The 16095-nt window shown below is 40.4% G+C and overlaps 1 protein-coding gene across 2 annotated transcripts; it reads right to left on the reverse strand.

Moving 5' to 3' along the window:
- Positions 1-3833: 3833 nt before the first annotated feature.
- Positions 3834-14693, reverse strand: LOC116359806 (zinc finger protein 135-like). 2 transcript variants are annotated; one of them, XM_031813552.1, is made up of 3 exons: positions 14599-14693; positions 11437-11688; positions 3834-6708 (listed from the first exon to the last, which is right to left on the reverse strand). In XM_031813552.1, the coding sequence occupies exons 2-3, from the start codon at positions 11540-11542 to the stop codon at positions 5390-5392; spliced, it is 1425 nt and encodes a 474-aa protein (XP_031669412.1). In that variant the 5' UTR covers positions 11543-11688; positions 14599-14693; the 3' UTR covers positions 3834-5389. The 2 variants fall into 2 exon arrangements, with proteins under 2 accessions (XP_031669412.1, XP_031669414.1); XM_031813554.1 differs by lacking the exon at positions 14599-14693 and having other exon boundaries at positions 11437-11729.
- Between the last annotated feature and the right edge of the window lie 1402 nt (positions 14694-16095).

Here is a 16095-nt window from a genome sequence, read left to right on the forward strand (position 1 = left end):
TTCTACGGTTCTGACTTGGCGTACAGGGAGAACACTAAGAACGGCCCATGTTCTGAATTATGTTGCTGTACATTTCCAAAGTGCTGAACAAATAGTTACATTGACTACGTCCATCCTAGCTCGCTCATTAATGGCTTAATCGAAATTACGGATTGCCTCTTATCGTCCCCTTATGCCATAGTTTGTACATCTCAATTGTCAGTAGAAACCACAATTGTTTAAGTAAGTCAGCCATGTTATTTTAAAAGGCAGTAAATGAGGCTGAATGAACTGTTTCGTTGCCAGACAAGGCTCCGCTGATAGCCAGGTGAAGCAGTGGTAAGTTGTTGAGTTTGAAGGCACAAGCGGGGAGCCCAGCCAACAGAGAATTGAGAAATGTTTTGGTACTCTTCCCCAGATCTGTGCCTCACCACAAATCTGTCTCGGAGCTCGACGGAAATTTCTTCGACCTCATTTCTTGGTTTTTGCTCTGACTTGCACTGTCAGCTGTGGGACCTTAAAAAGACAGGTGTGATCCTTTTCCAATCATGTCCATACATTTGAATTTACCACAGGTGGACTCCAATCAAGTTGTAGAAACATCTCAAGGATGATCAATGGAAACAGGATGCACTTGAGTTGAATTTTGAGTCTCAGAGGAAAGGGTCTGTGTCACGAATATTACCGAAGGTGGCTCCCCTTCTTGTTCGGGTGGCGCTCGGCGGTCGTCGTCGCCGGTCTACTAGCTGCCACCGATCCTTTGTTCCGTGTTCGTTTGGTTTTGTCTAATTGGTTTCACCTGTTCATTGTTTGGTTGTTAGGGTGGGGTTATTTAAGTTCGTGTAGCCCGCTTCTGTTTGTGCGGGCTTGTTCTTCTGTACTTGTGAGAGGTGTTAGTGGTTTGTTGGGTTTTCTCGCTGTCCTGGTATTTTACCTAAGGGTACTATTTTGTTTTTATAGTTACTCCTGTGTTGGGTATAACTATTTTGTTCCTTTGATTTTGGACGTTAAAGCGTGTTTTTCCCTGCATCCCGCTCTCTGCGCCTGACTCCACACCCATTCAATCATTGAGCATTACAGTCTAAAAATTTATGCAAATAAGGTATTCATTTGTATAAATTTACAAATTTGTGAAAAACTTTTTTCGCTTTGTCATTATGTGTATATTGATGAGGGGTAAAACATGCATTTAATCAATTTTTGTATAAGCCTGTAACGTAACAATATGTGGAAAAAGTCAAGGGGTCTTGTATAATGCCCTGTATATGCTTTAAACTACACTTTAAGGATCTGAAGTGGTAAACACAATGGCATAATGGAAAATGCATGTCCAATGGTTATCTCTGTATGAGTCACATTAAAACACTAGGTAGGGCAGTGGTTATCTGTATTAGTATTACCAACATAAAAACACCTAGGTAGAGCAGTGGTTATCTCTGTATTAGTATTATCTCTGTATTACCCACATTAAAACACCTAGGTAGAGCAGTGGTTATCTCTGTATTAGTATTATCTCTGTATTACCCACATTAAAACACCTAGGTAGAGCAGTGGTTATCTCTGTATTAGTATTATCTCTGTATTACACTCTTACAATATTCAATGATTACATTTCTCAAAAACAGGTAATAGGCTACATGTCAGAACAGTAGGCAAAATTAAGAGGTGAAACAAGACCAAATTATTAGGGTGAGGCACATGGGCTACTGACATCTTACTACACAACATACACTTGGTATTACTTTCTTAGCTACAGTACACACATCTCCCTGGCATGTTACATCATTTATGCAGCAGCATACAAGACATTTTTGGACTCACCTTGTTGTGCTGTGCTCACTTGAACAGGAAGGTGGCGAGGCAGTAATTTGTGGGCATATTTTGTCATCAAAGTCTGTCATTCTCTGAATTTTGCTTTCAAGACAACTGGGAACTCGAAGAAGAAGAAAAAAGGGAAAAAATGATGACGTCAGTGATCTTCAGGTCGTAGCTGTAGAAAGAGGCCCGAGTTCCCAATGTACAATTCCGAGTTGGATGAAAGTTCAAAATGTATTTTCCCAGTCGTAGCTTGTTTTTCCCTGAGTTCCCAGTTGTCTTGAACTCACTCAAGTCAGATTTTTCAGTACCGTGGTAAGTTGTTTTGTGCGCGTCACAAATCAAGCTTCATTGACAGCACGGCCAATGTTGAATGTTTACAATTTTAAAATAGGAAAAAGGCCCCTTAATCTTAGACTTGGGACCACACAGCAACTCCACTGAATAGCAGGCTAATGATTGCTTTGCAATGCTTGCAGTTAGCCATTGATTCCTTCCAAACCACTCATTGTTGAATTTGCAATTTGATGTTTATGTCCAACGGCCGATGAGCACCGACACATTTTATCTAAAATTTCTCATTATTTCTCTTCATAAGACAAAGATTAAAAAGGATTTGCCAGTAGATTGTCGACTTGATTCATGATGATGACTGCTAGCTCAGATTTTGAAAGTATGATGTTGACATGATCAGTCCAATCAAAGCGACTGTAGATGTCACATGATTTGATGTTATTTTATCTGTGGACAATGACCTTGAGCCTTCTTGTATGGGCACTTCAAATGTAACTCTCTCGCAGCACCCAAGGGGCTTGAATTTTCAAGTTCTACCCTTAGACTTGGCAGTGACGGATTGTCCCCATGAATGACAGAACACTGAGATAATAACGGCACAGCACTCTGTATTTTATGCTGGCTTGCCCCACCTCCACTGAAGGCTGAAGACCTGCATTTTGGAGCTGCCTTACTCAAGAAAACAAAAAAAGACCATGTTTGTATGCAGCTTTATTAATAACTCAATTATATGTTTTTATACATTGTTTGCAAACAAATCATTTTTTTCACTGTTTTATCGCTAAAACTGTGGGGCTCAAAACAGGTGGCTCACCTGCCCTGAATGATGGGTCTCCACTGAACTTATCTAGATCACTGCAGTCCGTCTGGGTGTTTAACCTTCCCAAGTTCCCCCATGTCACCCTGCTCCTCCGTACATTCCACTGGCTTCCAGTCGAAGCTCACATCCACTACAAGTCAGTATTGTTTACTTATGGTGCAGCAAGAGGAACTGCTCCATCTCTACCTTCAGGCTCAAACCCTGGATCCCAACCCGAGCACTCAGTTCTGCCACCTCTGGTCTCAAGGCCGTCCCACTGCTACAGGAGGTCAAGCTCCATCTCAGCCCAGTCAAAGCACTTCTCTGTCCTGGCACCCCAATGGTGGCAACAGCTTCCCTCTGATGCCAGTGAAGCAGAGTCTTTGAATAACTGCCCGAAATGGTCTGAAACACCTAAGTCTTTAAAGAGTACCCCCCCCCCCCCCCCAAATACAAATAATAATAATACAAATCATAATTAATAATAATAATAATAATGTGACACTGACTAATTGAGGAGAAATGTGTTTACTGTGATATGTGGTTGTCTCACATGGCTATCTTAAGATGAATGTACTTAATGTGCTGGTGACATCACAGGGTCAGAGAGAACTCCTGACTGTAGTCATACAAAAACACTCCAGGCACTCAGCCCATAAGAACCATTCATACTGTCAGATCTAATATGAAGAACTGAATACAACCATAAGAACCATTCATACTGTCAGATCTAATATGAAGAACTGAATACAACCATAAGAACCATTCATACTGTCAGATCTAATATGAAGAACTGAATACAACCATAAGAACCATTCATACTGTCAGATCTAATATGAAGAACTGAATACTAAAGAGAAGAAGAGGTTGACCAGTACATATTCATGTAACTTTATTTTTCATTGGCAGATCAATAAAGTTTGCTTCAATGCAGTTTTCCAACACATTCATGATCAGTAACTAAAATAACTCATCTAGTTTTAAAGACAATTAATAAACACATGTATTCATTTCATAAACTGTGTATCATTAAATAAAGTTGTAAAAGAATCCCCCAAACTAGTGGTGAAAAGTGATCATCACACCATCTCTATCTGATACATGTTAGGGGCGGAAGGTAGACTTGTGGTTAGAGCATTGGGCCAGTAACCAAAAGGTTGCTAGATCAAATCCCCGAGCTGACAAGGTAAAAATCTGTTGTTCTGCCTCTGAACAAGGCAGTTAACCCACTGTTCCTAAGCCATCATTGTAAATAAGAATTTGTTCTTAACAGACTTGCCTAGTTAAATAAAGGTAAAAAAATGTTTTTTTAAAGAAGTGTCTACTAGCTCATTCCCACAGAATACTGCAGAGGGACAACCAGGTCTCAGAGCAAAACGTATTATGTATTACAAAAACATCCGTTCCACTCCATTTAGTATGTTAGGTTACATTAAATTGGACTACCAATATAAACTGAACTAAAATATACACTAAACATGTAAAGTGTTGGTTTCATGAGCTGAACTAAAACATTCCAGCAATGTTCCATGTGCAGAAAAAGCTAATTTCTCTCAAATGTTGTGCACAACTTTGTTACTATCCCTGTTCATGAGCATTTCAGCCTTTGTCAAGATAATCCATCCACCTGACAGGTGTGGCATATCAAGATGCTGATAAAACAGCATTATCATTACACAAGTGCACCTTGTGCTGGGGGACAATAAAAGGCCACACAACACAATGTCAGATATCTCAAGTTCAGGGAATGTGCAATTGTCATGATGACTGCAGGAGAGTTTTCAATATTTATATCTCTACCATAAGCCACCTCTAACGTTCTTTTAGAGAATTTGGGAGTACATCCAACCGTCCTCACAACTGCAGATCACATGTAACCACGGCAGCCCAGGACTTCTTCACCTGCAGGATTGTCTGGGAGGGGGCTGAGCAGAATTTCTGTCTGTAATCAAGACATTATATGGGGAAAAACTCATGCTGATTGAATGTGCCTAGCTCCCAAGTGGGCCTATGCCCTTCCAAGTCCCACCCATGGCGGAGCCCCTGCCCAGTCATGTGAAATCCATAGATTATGGCCTCTTATTTAAAATGACTGATTTCCTTATACAAACTATAAATCTTTGAAATTGTTGTGTTTAAATTGTTCAGTATAATACAACTTCTACGATGTATCGTATGTTACGAATTACAATTCTTACGTTATTTTACGCATTGCTTTTCATACAATATGTTACGAACTTGTAATATGTATGATATGCTAACATACTAAGTAATAGCTAAAAAGTAGTAAGTAGTTGCAAAGTTGCTGATTAGCTAAAATGCTACAGTCCTCCTTGATGAGATTCTAAACACAGCAGCCTTTGGCTAGAAGTTTGAGTTACACGCCCACCCTTCCACAGAGCAGGAGTATGGCTTCTCTCCTGTGTGACTACATTGGTGTGTTAAGTTGCTATGGTGAGAGAAACTCACCCAAAAGTCAGAGCAGACGTAAGCAGGCTTCTCTCATGCGTGTGTTCTCTGATGAACTATTAGCTCGGTTGCTGTTTTGAAGCATTTTACACAAACAGAGCAGGAGTATGGCTTCTCCCCTGTATGTATACGTTCATGTGATTTTAAGCTGGAAAGTTGCGAGAAGCTAGTTCCACAGTCAAAGCAGACGTAAGGCTTCTCTCCTGTGTGTGTTCTCTGGTGAACTTTTAGCTCATTTGATGTTTTAAAACATTTTCCACAGTCAGAGCAGGAATAAGGCTTCGCTCCTGTGTGTATACGTTGGTGTGTTTTTAAGGTGCCCAGCTGAGAGAAACTCGCCCCACAGTCAGAGCAGAAGAAAGGCTTCTCTCCTGTATGTATACGTTCATGTGATTGTAAATGGGAAAGTTGAGAGAAACTAGTTCCACAGTTAGAGCAGACGTAAGGCTTCTCTCCTGTGTGTGTTCTCTGGTGAACTTTTAGCTCATTTGATGTTTTAAAACATTTTCCACAGTCAGAGCAGGAGTATGGCTTCTCCCCTGTGTGTGTTCTCTGATGAACTTTTAGATGAGTTGATGTTGTGAAGTATTTTCCACAGTCAGAGCAGACGTAAGGCTTCTCTCCTGTATGTATACGTTCATGTGTTTGTAAGATGGAAAATTTAGAGAAACTAGTTCCACACTCAGAGCAGTAATACGGCTTCTCTCCTGTGTGTGTTCTCTGATGAACTTTTAGCTCAGTTGATGTTTTGAAGCATTTTCCACAGTCAAAGCAGAAGTAAGGCTTCTCACCAGTGTGTATAAGTTGGTGTGTTTTTAAGGTGCCCAGATGAGAGAAACTCGCCCCACAGTCAGAGCAGAAGAAAGGCTTCTCTCCTGTGTGAGTCTTCTGATGACCCTTTAGCTCATTTGATGTTTTAAAACGTTTTCCACAGTCAGAACAGTAATAAGGCTTCTCTCCTGTGTGTGTTCTCTGATGAACTTTTAGATGAGTTGATGATGTGAAGCATTTTTCACAGTCAGAGCAGACGTAAGGCTTCTCTCCTGTGTGTGTTCTCTGATGAACTTTTAGCTCATATAATGTTTTAAAACATTTCCCACAGTCAGAGCAGGAGTATGGCTTCTCCCCTGTATGTATACGTTCATGTGATTTTAAGTGGGAAAGCTGAGAGAAACTAGTTCCACAGTCAGAGCAGGAGTAAGGCTTCTCTCCTGTGTGTATTTTTAGGTGTATTCTTAGCTTTGATAGAAATGGGAAAATCTCTTCACAATGTGGGCAGTGATGAGACCTCTTAGCTCTCTGATCTTCCTGCTGTTGCTCTCTGGATGTGGAGAATGTCTCAACATGGTATCCTGTGTGAACATCAGAAAAAACAGTCAGTTGGTGTGATATACATGTTAATCAAATGTATTTTATGAAGCACTTTTTACATCAGTAGTTGTCACAAAGTGCTTAACCTGTCTGGTTCAAATCCCATAATTAAAATTCTTTTACACCATTTTAAAGATAAACTTCTTGTAAATCCAGCCACAGTGTTCGATTTCAAATAGGCTTTACGGTGAAATTACACTCTGTGATTATGTTACTTCAGCGACTAGACACAGAAACCCATACAGCCATTTTCCAACCAAGGAGAGCTTCACAAAAGTCAGAAATAGCATTAAAATGTATCACTTACCTTTGATGATCTTCATCTGGTGGCACTCCCAGGTCTCCATGTTAGACAACAAATGTTTTCTTCGATAAAGTTCATCTTTATGTCCAAATACCTCCGTTTTGTTGGTGCGTTTAGTTCAGAAATCCAAAGGCACAATAAGCACTCTCGAAAAGTCAAACAACACAATAAAAGATAGTAGAAACATGTCAAACGATGTTTAAAATCAATCTTCAGGTTGCTTTTGTCATAAAAAATCTATAATATTTCAACCGGACAAAAGCTTTGTCAATGGAAAAAGGTAAACAAGAAATGCGCGCTCCCGATCACGTGCCTGGCTCATGGATGGAAATTTCCACTGTCCTCTCATTGAAAGCGGTGTATCTCCCTCATTTTTCAGAGTAAAATCCTGAAACAATGCCTAAAGACTGGTCACATGTGGAGGAAGACAGATTTCCACTGGGTCCTAAGTCTTTGTATGGTGGATAGACTTTCAATGGAGAAACAGCCTTTCAAAATAATAGTACTTCCTGGTTGGATTTTCCTCTGGTTTTCTGCCATATCAGTTCTGTTATGTTCAGTTCTGTTATACTCACAGACATTATTTTAACAGTTTTGGAAACTTCAGAGTGCTTTCTATACAAATCTACTAATTATATGCATATCCTAGCTTATGGGCCTGCGTAGCAGGCAGTTTAACTTGGGCACGCTGTTCATCCAAAATTCTAAATGCAGTCCCCTACCCAGTGAAGTTAACAGAAACCCAGCCTAAAATCCCCAAAGAGCAAGAAATGCAGATGTAGAAGCACAGTGGCCACAAAAAAACTCCCTAGAAAGCAGGAACCTAGGAAGAGACCTAGAGAGGAACCAGGCTCAGAGTGGTGACCAGTCCTTTTCTGGCCATACCGGGTGACAGGTAGCCTAGTGGTTAGAGCAACCGAAAGGTTGCAAGATCGAATCCCTGAGCTGACAAGGTAAAAATCTGTCGTTCTGCCCCTGAACAAGGCAGTTAACCCACTGTTCCTAGGCTGTCATTAAAAATAAGAATTTGATCTTAACTGACTTGCCTAGTTAACCTGTTTGGGTGCATGTCCAAACGCTAGCGGGACACCTACGACAACATCTGGTGAAATTGCAGAGCGCGAAATTCAAAATACAAAAATCATAATATTAAACATTCATGAAAATACAAGTGTCTGACATCATTTAAAAGCTTCTTGTTAATCCAACTGCGTTGTCAGATTTGAAAAAGGCTTTACGGAGAAAGCATACCATGCTATTATCTGAGGACAGCTCCCCACGTCAAAATACTTTTTCAACCAGCACAGGCGTCACAAAGTCACAGACAGCAATTAAATAAATCACTTACCTTTGAAGATCTTCCTCTGATTGCAATCCCAAGCTCCCAGCTACACAATGAATGGTTGTTTTGTTCGATAAAGTCTTTCATTATATCCCAAAACTGTCAGTTTAGTTGGCGCGCTTGATTCAGTAATTCACTCGTTCAACATGCACACAAACGAATCCAAAAAGTTACAGGTAAAGTTGGTCCAAACAAGTCAAATGATGTTGCTAATTAATCCTCAGGTATTCTAATATCTAAATAAACAATCATATTTAATACGGAGAATAGTGTGTTCAATAGCGAAGATGAATAACAAAGAGCGCATTCTCGTTGATGCGTGCAACATGGCTACTTTTCTAATGGGGGACACTTTGGAAAAACTCCAAATACTTGTTCATTTTTTTAAAAACAAGCCTGAAACCCTTTCTAAAGACTGTTGACATCTAGTGGAAGCTAAAGGAACTGCAATCTGGGTCCTATCTATTTGTATATCCCATAGGCAAGCATTGAAAAAACCTGTGACCTCAAATAATGAAGATTCCGGATAGATTTTCCTCTAGGTTTTCGCCTGTCATATCAGTTCTGTTATACCCACAGACATTATTTTAACGGTTTTAGAAACTTCAGAGTGTTTTCTATCCAATGCCATCAAGTATATGCATATCCTGGCTTTTGGGCAGTTTACTTTGGGCACGTCAGTCATCCGAAATTCCGGACAATAACCAGTACGTAAAGGAAGTTAAATAAAGGTTACATTTTTATTTATTAATTAATTAATACATTAGTGGTGAAATAAATTAATAACTTCTAAAGTTACAAATGTCCTTGTTTTTGAAAGAAACAAATTACCCAGATACTCAACTAGTCTAAAAAAGGGCTGTTTTATTGCTTCTTTAATCAGCACCACAGTTTTCAGCTGTGCTAACATAATTGCAAAAGGGTTTTGTAATGATCAATTAGCCTTTTAAAATGATAAACTTGGATTAGTTAACACAACATGCCATTGGATCACAGGGAGTGATGGTTGCTGATAATGGGCCTCTGTACACCTATGTAGATATTCCATTTTAAAAAATCATCCGTTTCCAGCTACAATAATCATTTACAACATTAACAACGTCTCCACTGTATTAATGGTCAATTTGATGTTATTTTAATGGACAAAAAAAACGTACTTTTCTTTCAAAAACAAGGACATTTCTAAGTGACCCTAAACTTTTCAACGGTAGTGTATGTATTCATTTCAGTAGGCTGTATGGGAAGGGGAATCAAACTATTCTAAAACTGGGTAGGAGTCAAAAACTAATAAGAGGCAAAAGTGGTGAAAATGATGAGCGATATCATCCTCCACTCAAAATCACAAGGGTTAGTAACTACACAGACTAATTTCAGAGAACTTTAAAACACTGGCAGTTTGTCTGCTTCACTTCTTTAGTCTACTCTCTGATCACTCCAGACAGCCCAGTGAATAAAACAAATGCTGGCAATACTGGTGTCAAACCACCAAGTCTCAGTATCATGAAATAACATCTACACTGCATTCAAAAAGTAAATAGACCCCTTGATTTTTTTCCACGTCTTGTTACATTACAGCCTTATTCTAAAATTGATGAAATGTTTTTTTCCCCTTCATATCAATCTACAAACAATACCCCCATAATGGCATCACAATACCCCAAAATGACATCACAATACCCCATAATGACAAGGGCAAAAACAGGTTTTTAGAAATAACTGAAATATTACATTTATGTAAGTATTCAGGCCCTCTATACAATAGTTATTTGAAGCACCTCTGGCAGCAATTACAGCCTTGAGTCTTGTTGGGTATGAAGCTACAAGCTTGGCACACTTGTATTTGGGGAGTTTCTCCCATTCTTCTCTGCAGAAGCTCTCAAGCTCTGTCAGGTTTGATGGGGATCGTCTCTGCAAAGCTATTTTCAGGTCTCTCCAGAGATGTTTGATCGGGTTCAATGACATTCAGAGACTTGTACCGAAGCCACTCCCACGTTGTCTTGGCTGTGTGCTTCGGGTCGTTGTCCTGTTGGAAGGTGAATCTTCACCCCAGTCTGAGGTCCCGAGTGCTCTCAAGTTGGTTTTCATAAAGGATCTCTCTATACTTTGCTACGTTCATCTGTCCCTTGATCCTGACTAATCACCCAGTCCCTGCCGCTGAAAAACATCCCCACAGCATGCTGCTGCCACCACTCTGCTTCACCGTAGGGATGGTGCCAGGTTTGCTCCAGACATGACGCTTGGCATTCAGGCCAAAGAGTTCAATCTTGGTTTCATCAGACCAGAGAATCTTGTTTCTCATGGTCAGAGTCAGAGTCATTTAGGTGCCTTTTGGCAAATTCCAAGCGGACTGTCATGTGCCTTTTACGGAGGAGTGGCTTCCGTCTGGGCACTCTACCATAAAGGCATGATTAGCGGAGTTCTGCAGAGATGGTTGTCCTTCTGGAAGATTCTCTCATCTCCATAGAGGAACTCTGGAGCTATGTTACAGCCTTATTCTAAAATTAAATAAAAAAATATCCTCTGCAGACTACACACAATACCCCATAATGACAAAGCTAAAACAGGTTTAGAAATTTTGAATTTTAAAAAACTGAAAAACAAGATACTCAAAATTCAGTTCAGATGCATCCTGTTTCCATTGATCATCCTTGAGATGTTTCTACAACTTGACATATTAAATATATATGTATCAGATATAAATCATCAGGATGTGGTAGTCTACTGGTTATGTTCAACACTTCTCCAATCGTTGTTGAGATCTGATATTCTGTGCAGCAAACAAATTATAATTCAATATTGACAGTGATGATGCCATGGCCTATTTTGAAATGAGGTATGCCTAACTTGGTGATTGAGGGTATTAAACATGTTCAACGTTCTTGAGACAATGTGTGGGCAAAGGCAGGCGTTACAAGTTTTTAAATGTTTTGCTTCGCTGTGAAGTCTTGAGTTGTTCAGGGATGTGTGATGTCAGAAATACAGAATTCAACCTATCAATAGACTGGTCATAACTTATGGAGGTCTAATATATGAAGATAACTTATAGATAGAACCAGCTCTTACCATGACTAACAGTTGTCCTAATGTTCTCCTCCTCTTCTTCTTCATCTTTAATGTTGACATTCAGCTCCAGTGTTTGACTGCAGTCTTCCAGCTTCACTGATGCCATCTCTGGATCCTGCAGAGCAAACTGGGCTCCACTGTCACAATCAGGACCCAGTGACTGTAGGTTTGGACTCAGTGTGGAAGGAGAGTGGCAGGCTGGGTTTGTCCTCACTGTTGATGTTACCGGCCTCAGACTTAATCTGAGTCGGTCTGTAGAAATAAAGACAAACGGACACAAAAGTTATTTTCTTGACAGTTCTGGCACTTTATTCTGTAAAAATATTTTCTTGTTCAATTATCTAATTTCAGTAGATCCGGTAGCTAATCCTTGACAAAACATTCATTCACATTAGACACAAAGTACAGATTTTAAATTGCACAACATAAGTGCACTTAATCTATAGTAGATTTCCTAAATTCACATAAATGCATAAATGTTTCAAAAACCATTTAGTACAAGATCGCAGAATGTTTCAGGCAGCACTATGTACTATTTATCCTGAATAACCTTGTCTTCCCTGTATTATTTCACTCACAAAAACCAATTGTATTTCCCGTTCACACCATATTAAGAATTATCAGGGTTCGTACAGTGGCAAGTCTAATTCAAGGACTTTTCAGGCACTAATATTAATTTACTTGAAGCCCTGTGTGAAAACCCTGAATTATAGATAAATATAGAAACAACTGAATGTGTCTGAATATTAGTACACATGTAAAGAACTGATAATCATTACATTCAGCTTCAAAACTGTAGAGCAACTGAAATGTTCTCTCTCTGATGAGGCACTACCTGCACTGAAGTCTGTTGATGCAGACCTCCTATGGTATCATGGAGGTCCGCAAACAAACGTTTAAGGTCAATGTCTGTCTAATTCTGTACTAAGAAAATAAACCAAGAAATCCCTATTAACTTCTACCACACCCTCCCCTTCCCCCCCAAAAAACTCTCCCACACCTCCCAATAAACATTATCAAGAGAACCCTTTCTGTGTTTGCAAACATTGGGGTTTATATCATGCTGAGACAATCCACCCCCAGATTATCCAGTAGGTCCTCTTACTACAGGACCAGCCATGGAAGCTCCATCAGTCTGACAGTAGGTCCTCTTACTACGGGACCAGCCATGGAAGCTCCATCAGTCTGACAGTAGGTCCTCTTACTACAGGACCAGCCATGGAAGCTCCATCAGTCTGACAGTAGGTCCTCTTACTATGGGACCAGCCATGGAAGCTCCATCAGTCTGACAGTAGGTCCTCTTACTACAGGACCAGCCATGGAAGCTCCATCAGTCTGACAGTAGGTCCTCTTACTATGGGACCAGCCATGGAAGCTCCATCAGTCTGACAGTAGGTCCTCTTACTACAGGACCAGCCATGGAAGCTCCATCAGTCTGACAGTAGGTCCTCTTACTACGGGACCAACCATGGAAGCTCCATCAGTCTGACAGTAGGTCCTCTTACTACGGGACCAGTCATGGAAGCTCCATCAGTCTGACAGTAGGTCCTCTTACTACGGGACCAGCCATGGAAGCTCCATCAGTCTGCAATGTAGTTCCACTAGTCTGCTTACAGCCTCTGCATATGATACATCATGACAGATTCTATATATCTGAGCATCTCTCTGCACCTGGCATCCACCAAATGCTGCTCTTTGTCCTCCACACAATTGCAACACTTAACTGTCACATTGCTCCAACATTCACTGTAATCATGTTCCCCACACACTTGGCACATCTTTTCACTCAACAGCTACATGTCCCATTCTTTGGCATGATGTAAGAAGGGCTTTATAAATACATTTGATTGGTTGAATGAGGAGGCTGGGTCAAAATCTCTGACATGGAAGCTAAGGAATCCTATTCTGTACTTTTCCAGACAAAACCTTCTAACACCTCAACAGCACTGATAAGCTTCAACCACTCTGTCTCCCTTCACATGTTCTTTAACAATATCATCCATGGACATAGATATTGGGACCTCAGAGATTATTACTCCCTTCAATGTAGCATCAGTTCCAGGGTCATGGCTTCTGAGCTTCGTCCCATTATGATTTTCCATTTGAAGAATCTTCCCTTGCTGAACCTGACCAGCACAAGATATTAACAATCTACCATTTATTTTTTATTTCACCTTTATTTAACCAGGTAGGCTAGTTCAGAACAAGTTCTCATTTACATGGATGCAGCCTAGTTTAACTTCAACTCTTTTTTATGGCCTTGGTTTATCAGATAGGGCCTCATTTACACCCTGTGGTCTCCTCAAACACCATCCCAACTTTCCACTCGGACACATTATTACTCTAGTTCCCTACCTTGGGCCTCTAGTTACTATACTACATGCGCCTCTGCTTCCAGTATCATTATCTCTGTTCTTCCTGTGTCTTCCCACTACAGACCATTCAAATACTAGGCCCTCATCCTCCCACTCCATGTCATCAGAACTGTGCATCAGAATTGTTTGCATTCCAGCACAGCTGTTGCTTCTCAAACTCTCTCTCCATTTCAATTGTTTCATGGGTGTCAAACTCATTCCATTGAGGGCCAAGTCTCAGCGGGTTTTATTTTTTCCCTTCAATTAAAACATAGACAATCAGTTGAGGTGAGTTCCTCACTAATTAGTGACCTTAATTCAAGTACAAGGGTGGAGCGAAAACCCGCAGACACTTGGTCCTCGTGTCGCCATTTCACCACGAGCAAACTCCTAGAAAGACGACCAAAACCGCTGAAGCCGCCATTTGACCAGCCTCGTCCAAACCATCCCGATCTCGCGAGCTTACATGAACGAACAAGTGTATGTAAACTCGCGAGATCAGGATGGTTTGGACGAGGCTATTTACCAGCTCATAAACATAATTTTACACAAAACCAAGAACATGTAAAAACGAACTCAAAGTGGACTTTGACGAAATTATGTACATACACTCAGACAAACCCAAAGTCTAGCTAAGTGACTTGAAAAATAATCTTTTTAAATCACGTTCTTCACTCACTCGGTTTGACCCCAAAATAACACGTACAATTAAAACCTTTATCAAACGTCATAATACCTTGACGGATTTGTTAGCTAGCATGTTATATATTCTTTCGACATTGGAAAGGTTAAACATGCTATTACATACCTACAATAATACATTTGAAACGGACACAACCACTATCCACATAACACCACAGTTCTGTGGTTTTCTACCCGGAACTTCCTGTTCCCAACTACGACATGTGCAACAGCGTCATCTTCTCCTCTGGTGTACTGACGTTTACACAAATATATATATATGTTGCTATGTTATTCAGGAACGTGTCAAGACCTGACCCTCAGAGCCTACCTTCTGTTGACCCTGTTGACTCGTCAGTAGGAAAGATTTGTTTATTTTTTGGTCCATTCAACAACAGAGCGATACGATCCTTGTTTCAGCAGGATGTTGTATCTATACCTTTTGTCATGCCTTATTGGAATGGATTTATTGATAATATCTGTTAGAAAAAAGTTTGGATGTTGCCACACACATACCTACTTGTTAACAAAATTAAGAAAGTTTCCTTTAAAATTATTCATAAATATTATCCTAGGGTCAGTTTGTTATATCTGGAGTACTTCTCCTGTCCTATTCGGTGTCCTGTGTGAATCTAAGTGTGCGTTCTCTAATTCTCTCCTTCTCTCTTTCTTTCTCTCTCTCGGAGGACCTGAGCCCTAGGACCATGCCCCAGGACTACCTGACATGATGACACCTTGCTGTCCCCAGTCCACCTGGCCATGCTGCTGCTCCAGTTTCAACTGTTCTGCCTTACTATTATTCGACCATGCTGGTCATTTATGAACATTTGAACATCTTGGCCATGTTCTGTTATAATCTCCACCCGGCACAGCCAGAAGAGGACTGGCCACCCCACATATGCTCTCTCTAATTCTCTCTTTCTTTCTCTCTCTCGGAGGACCTGAGCCCTAGGACCGTGCCCCAGGACTACCTGACATGATGACTCCTTGCTGTCCCCAGTCCACCTGACTGTGCTGCTGCTCCAGTTTCAACTGTTCTGCCTTATTATTATTGGACCATGCTGGTCATTTATGAACATTTGAACATCTTGGCCATGTTCTGTTATAATCTCCACCCGGCACAGCCAGAAGAGGACTGGCCACCCCACATAGCCTGGTTCCTCTCTAGGTTTCTTCCTAGGTTTTGGCCTTTCTATGGAGTTTTTCCTAGCCACCGTGCTTCTACACCTGCATTGCTTGCTGTTTGGGGTTTTAGGCTGGGTTTCTGTACAGCACTTTGAGATATCAGCTGATGTACGAAGGGCTATATAAATACATTTGATTTGATTTGATTTGATTTATCCTGCCAACCACCATATGAAGAAGTTTAAGGAAAACATCAACTCAAATTGCTCCTTTTGTAATGACCACCCAGAAACAGTGTTGCATCTTTTTTGGCATTGTATGCATGTAAGAAAACTGTGGCAAGACATCAGTAGGTTTATAATTGAACACATTTATGAAGATTTTACACTATTGTGGAGAGATGTACTGTTTGGATTGTTTACATACAATAGAAATAAGCTGAACCCTTTTTATGTAATTAATTTCATTATTCTTTTGGCCAAATTTCATATAAACAAAT

Source organism: Oncorhynchus kisutch, unplaced genomic scaffold, assembly GCF_002021735.2.
Source record: "Oncorhynchus kisutch isolate 150728-3 unplaced genomic scaffold, Okis_V2 Okis05a-Okis16b_hom, whole genome shotgun sequence".
Classification (NCBI taxonomy): Eukaryota; Metazoa; Chordata; class Actinopteri; order Salmoniformes; family Salmonidae; genus Oncorhynchus; species Oncorhynchus kisutch.

Bases quoted from the DNA above. Each gene is read 5' to 3' on its own strand.
- LOC116359806 (XM_031813552.1), bottom strand. From the start codon at position 11,542: ATGGCATCAGTGAAGCTGGAAGACTGCAGTCAAACACTGGAGCTGAAT. The intron at 6,709-11,436 runs GTAAGAGCTGGT...ATGTTCACACAG, and splicing joins TAGGACAACTGTTAGTCATG to GATACCATGTTGAGACATTC.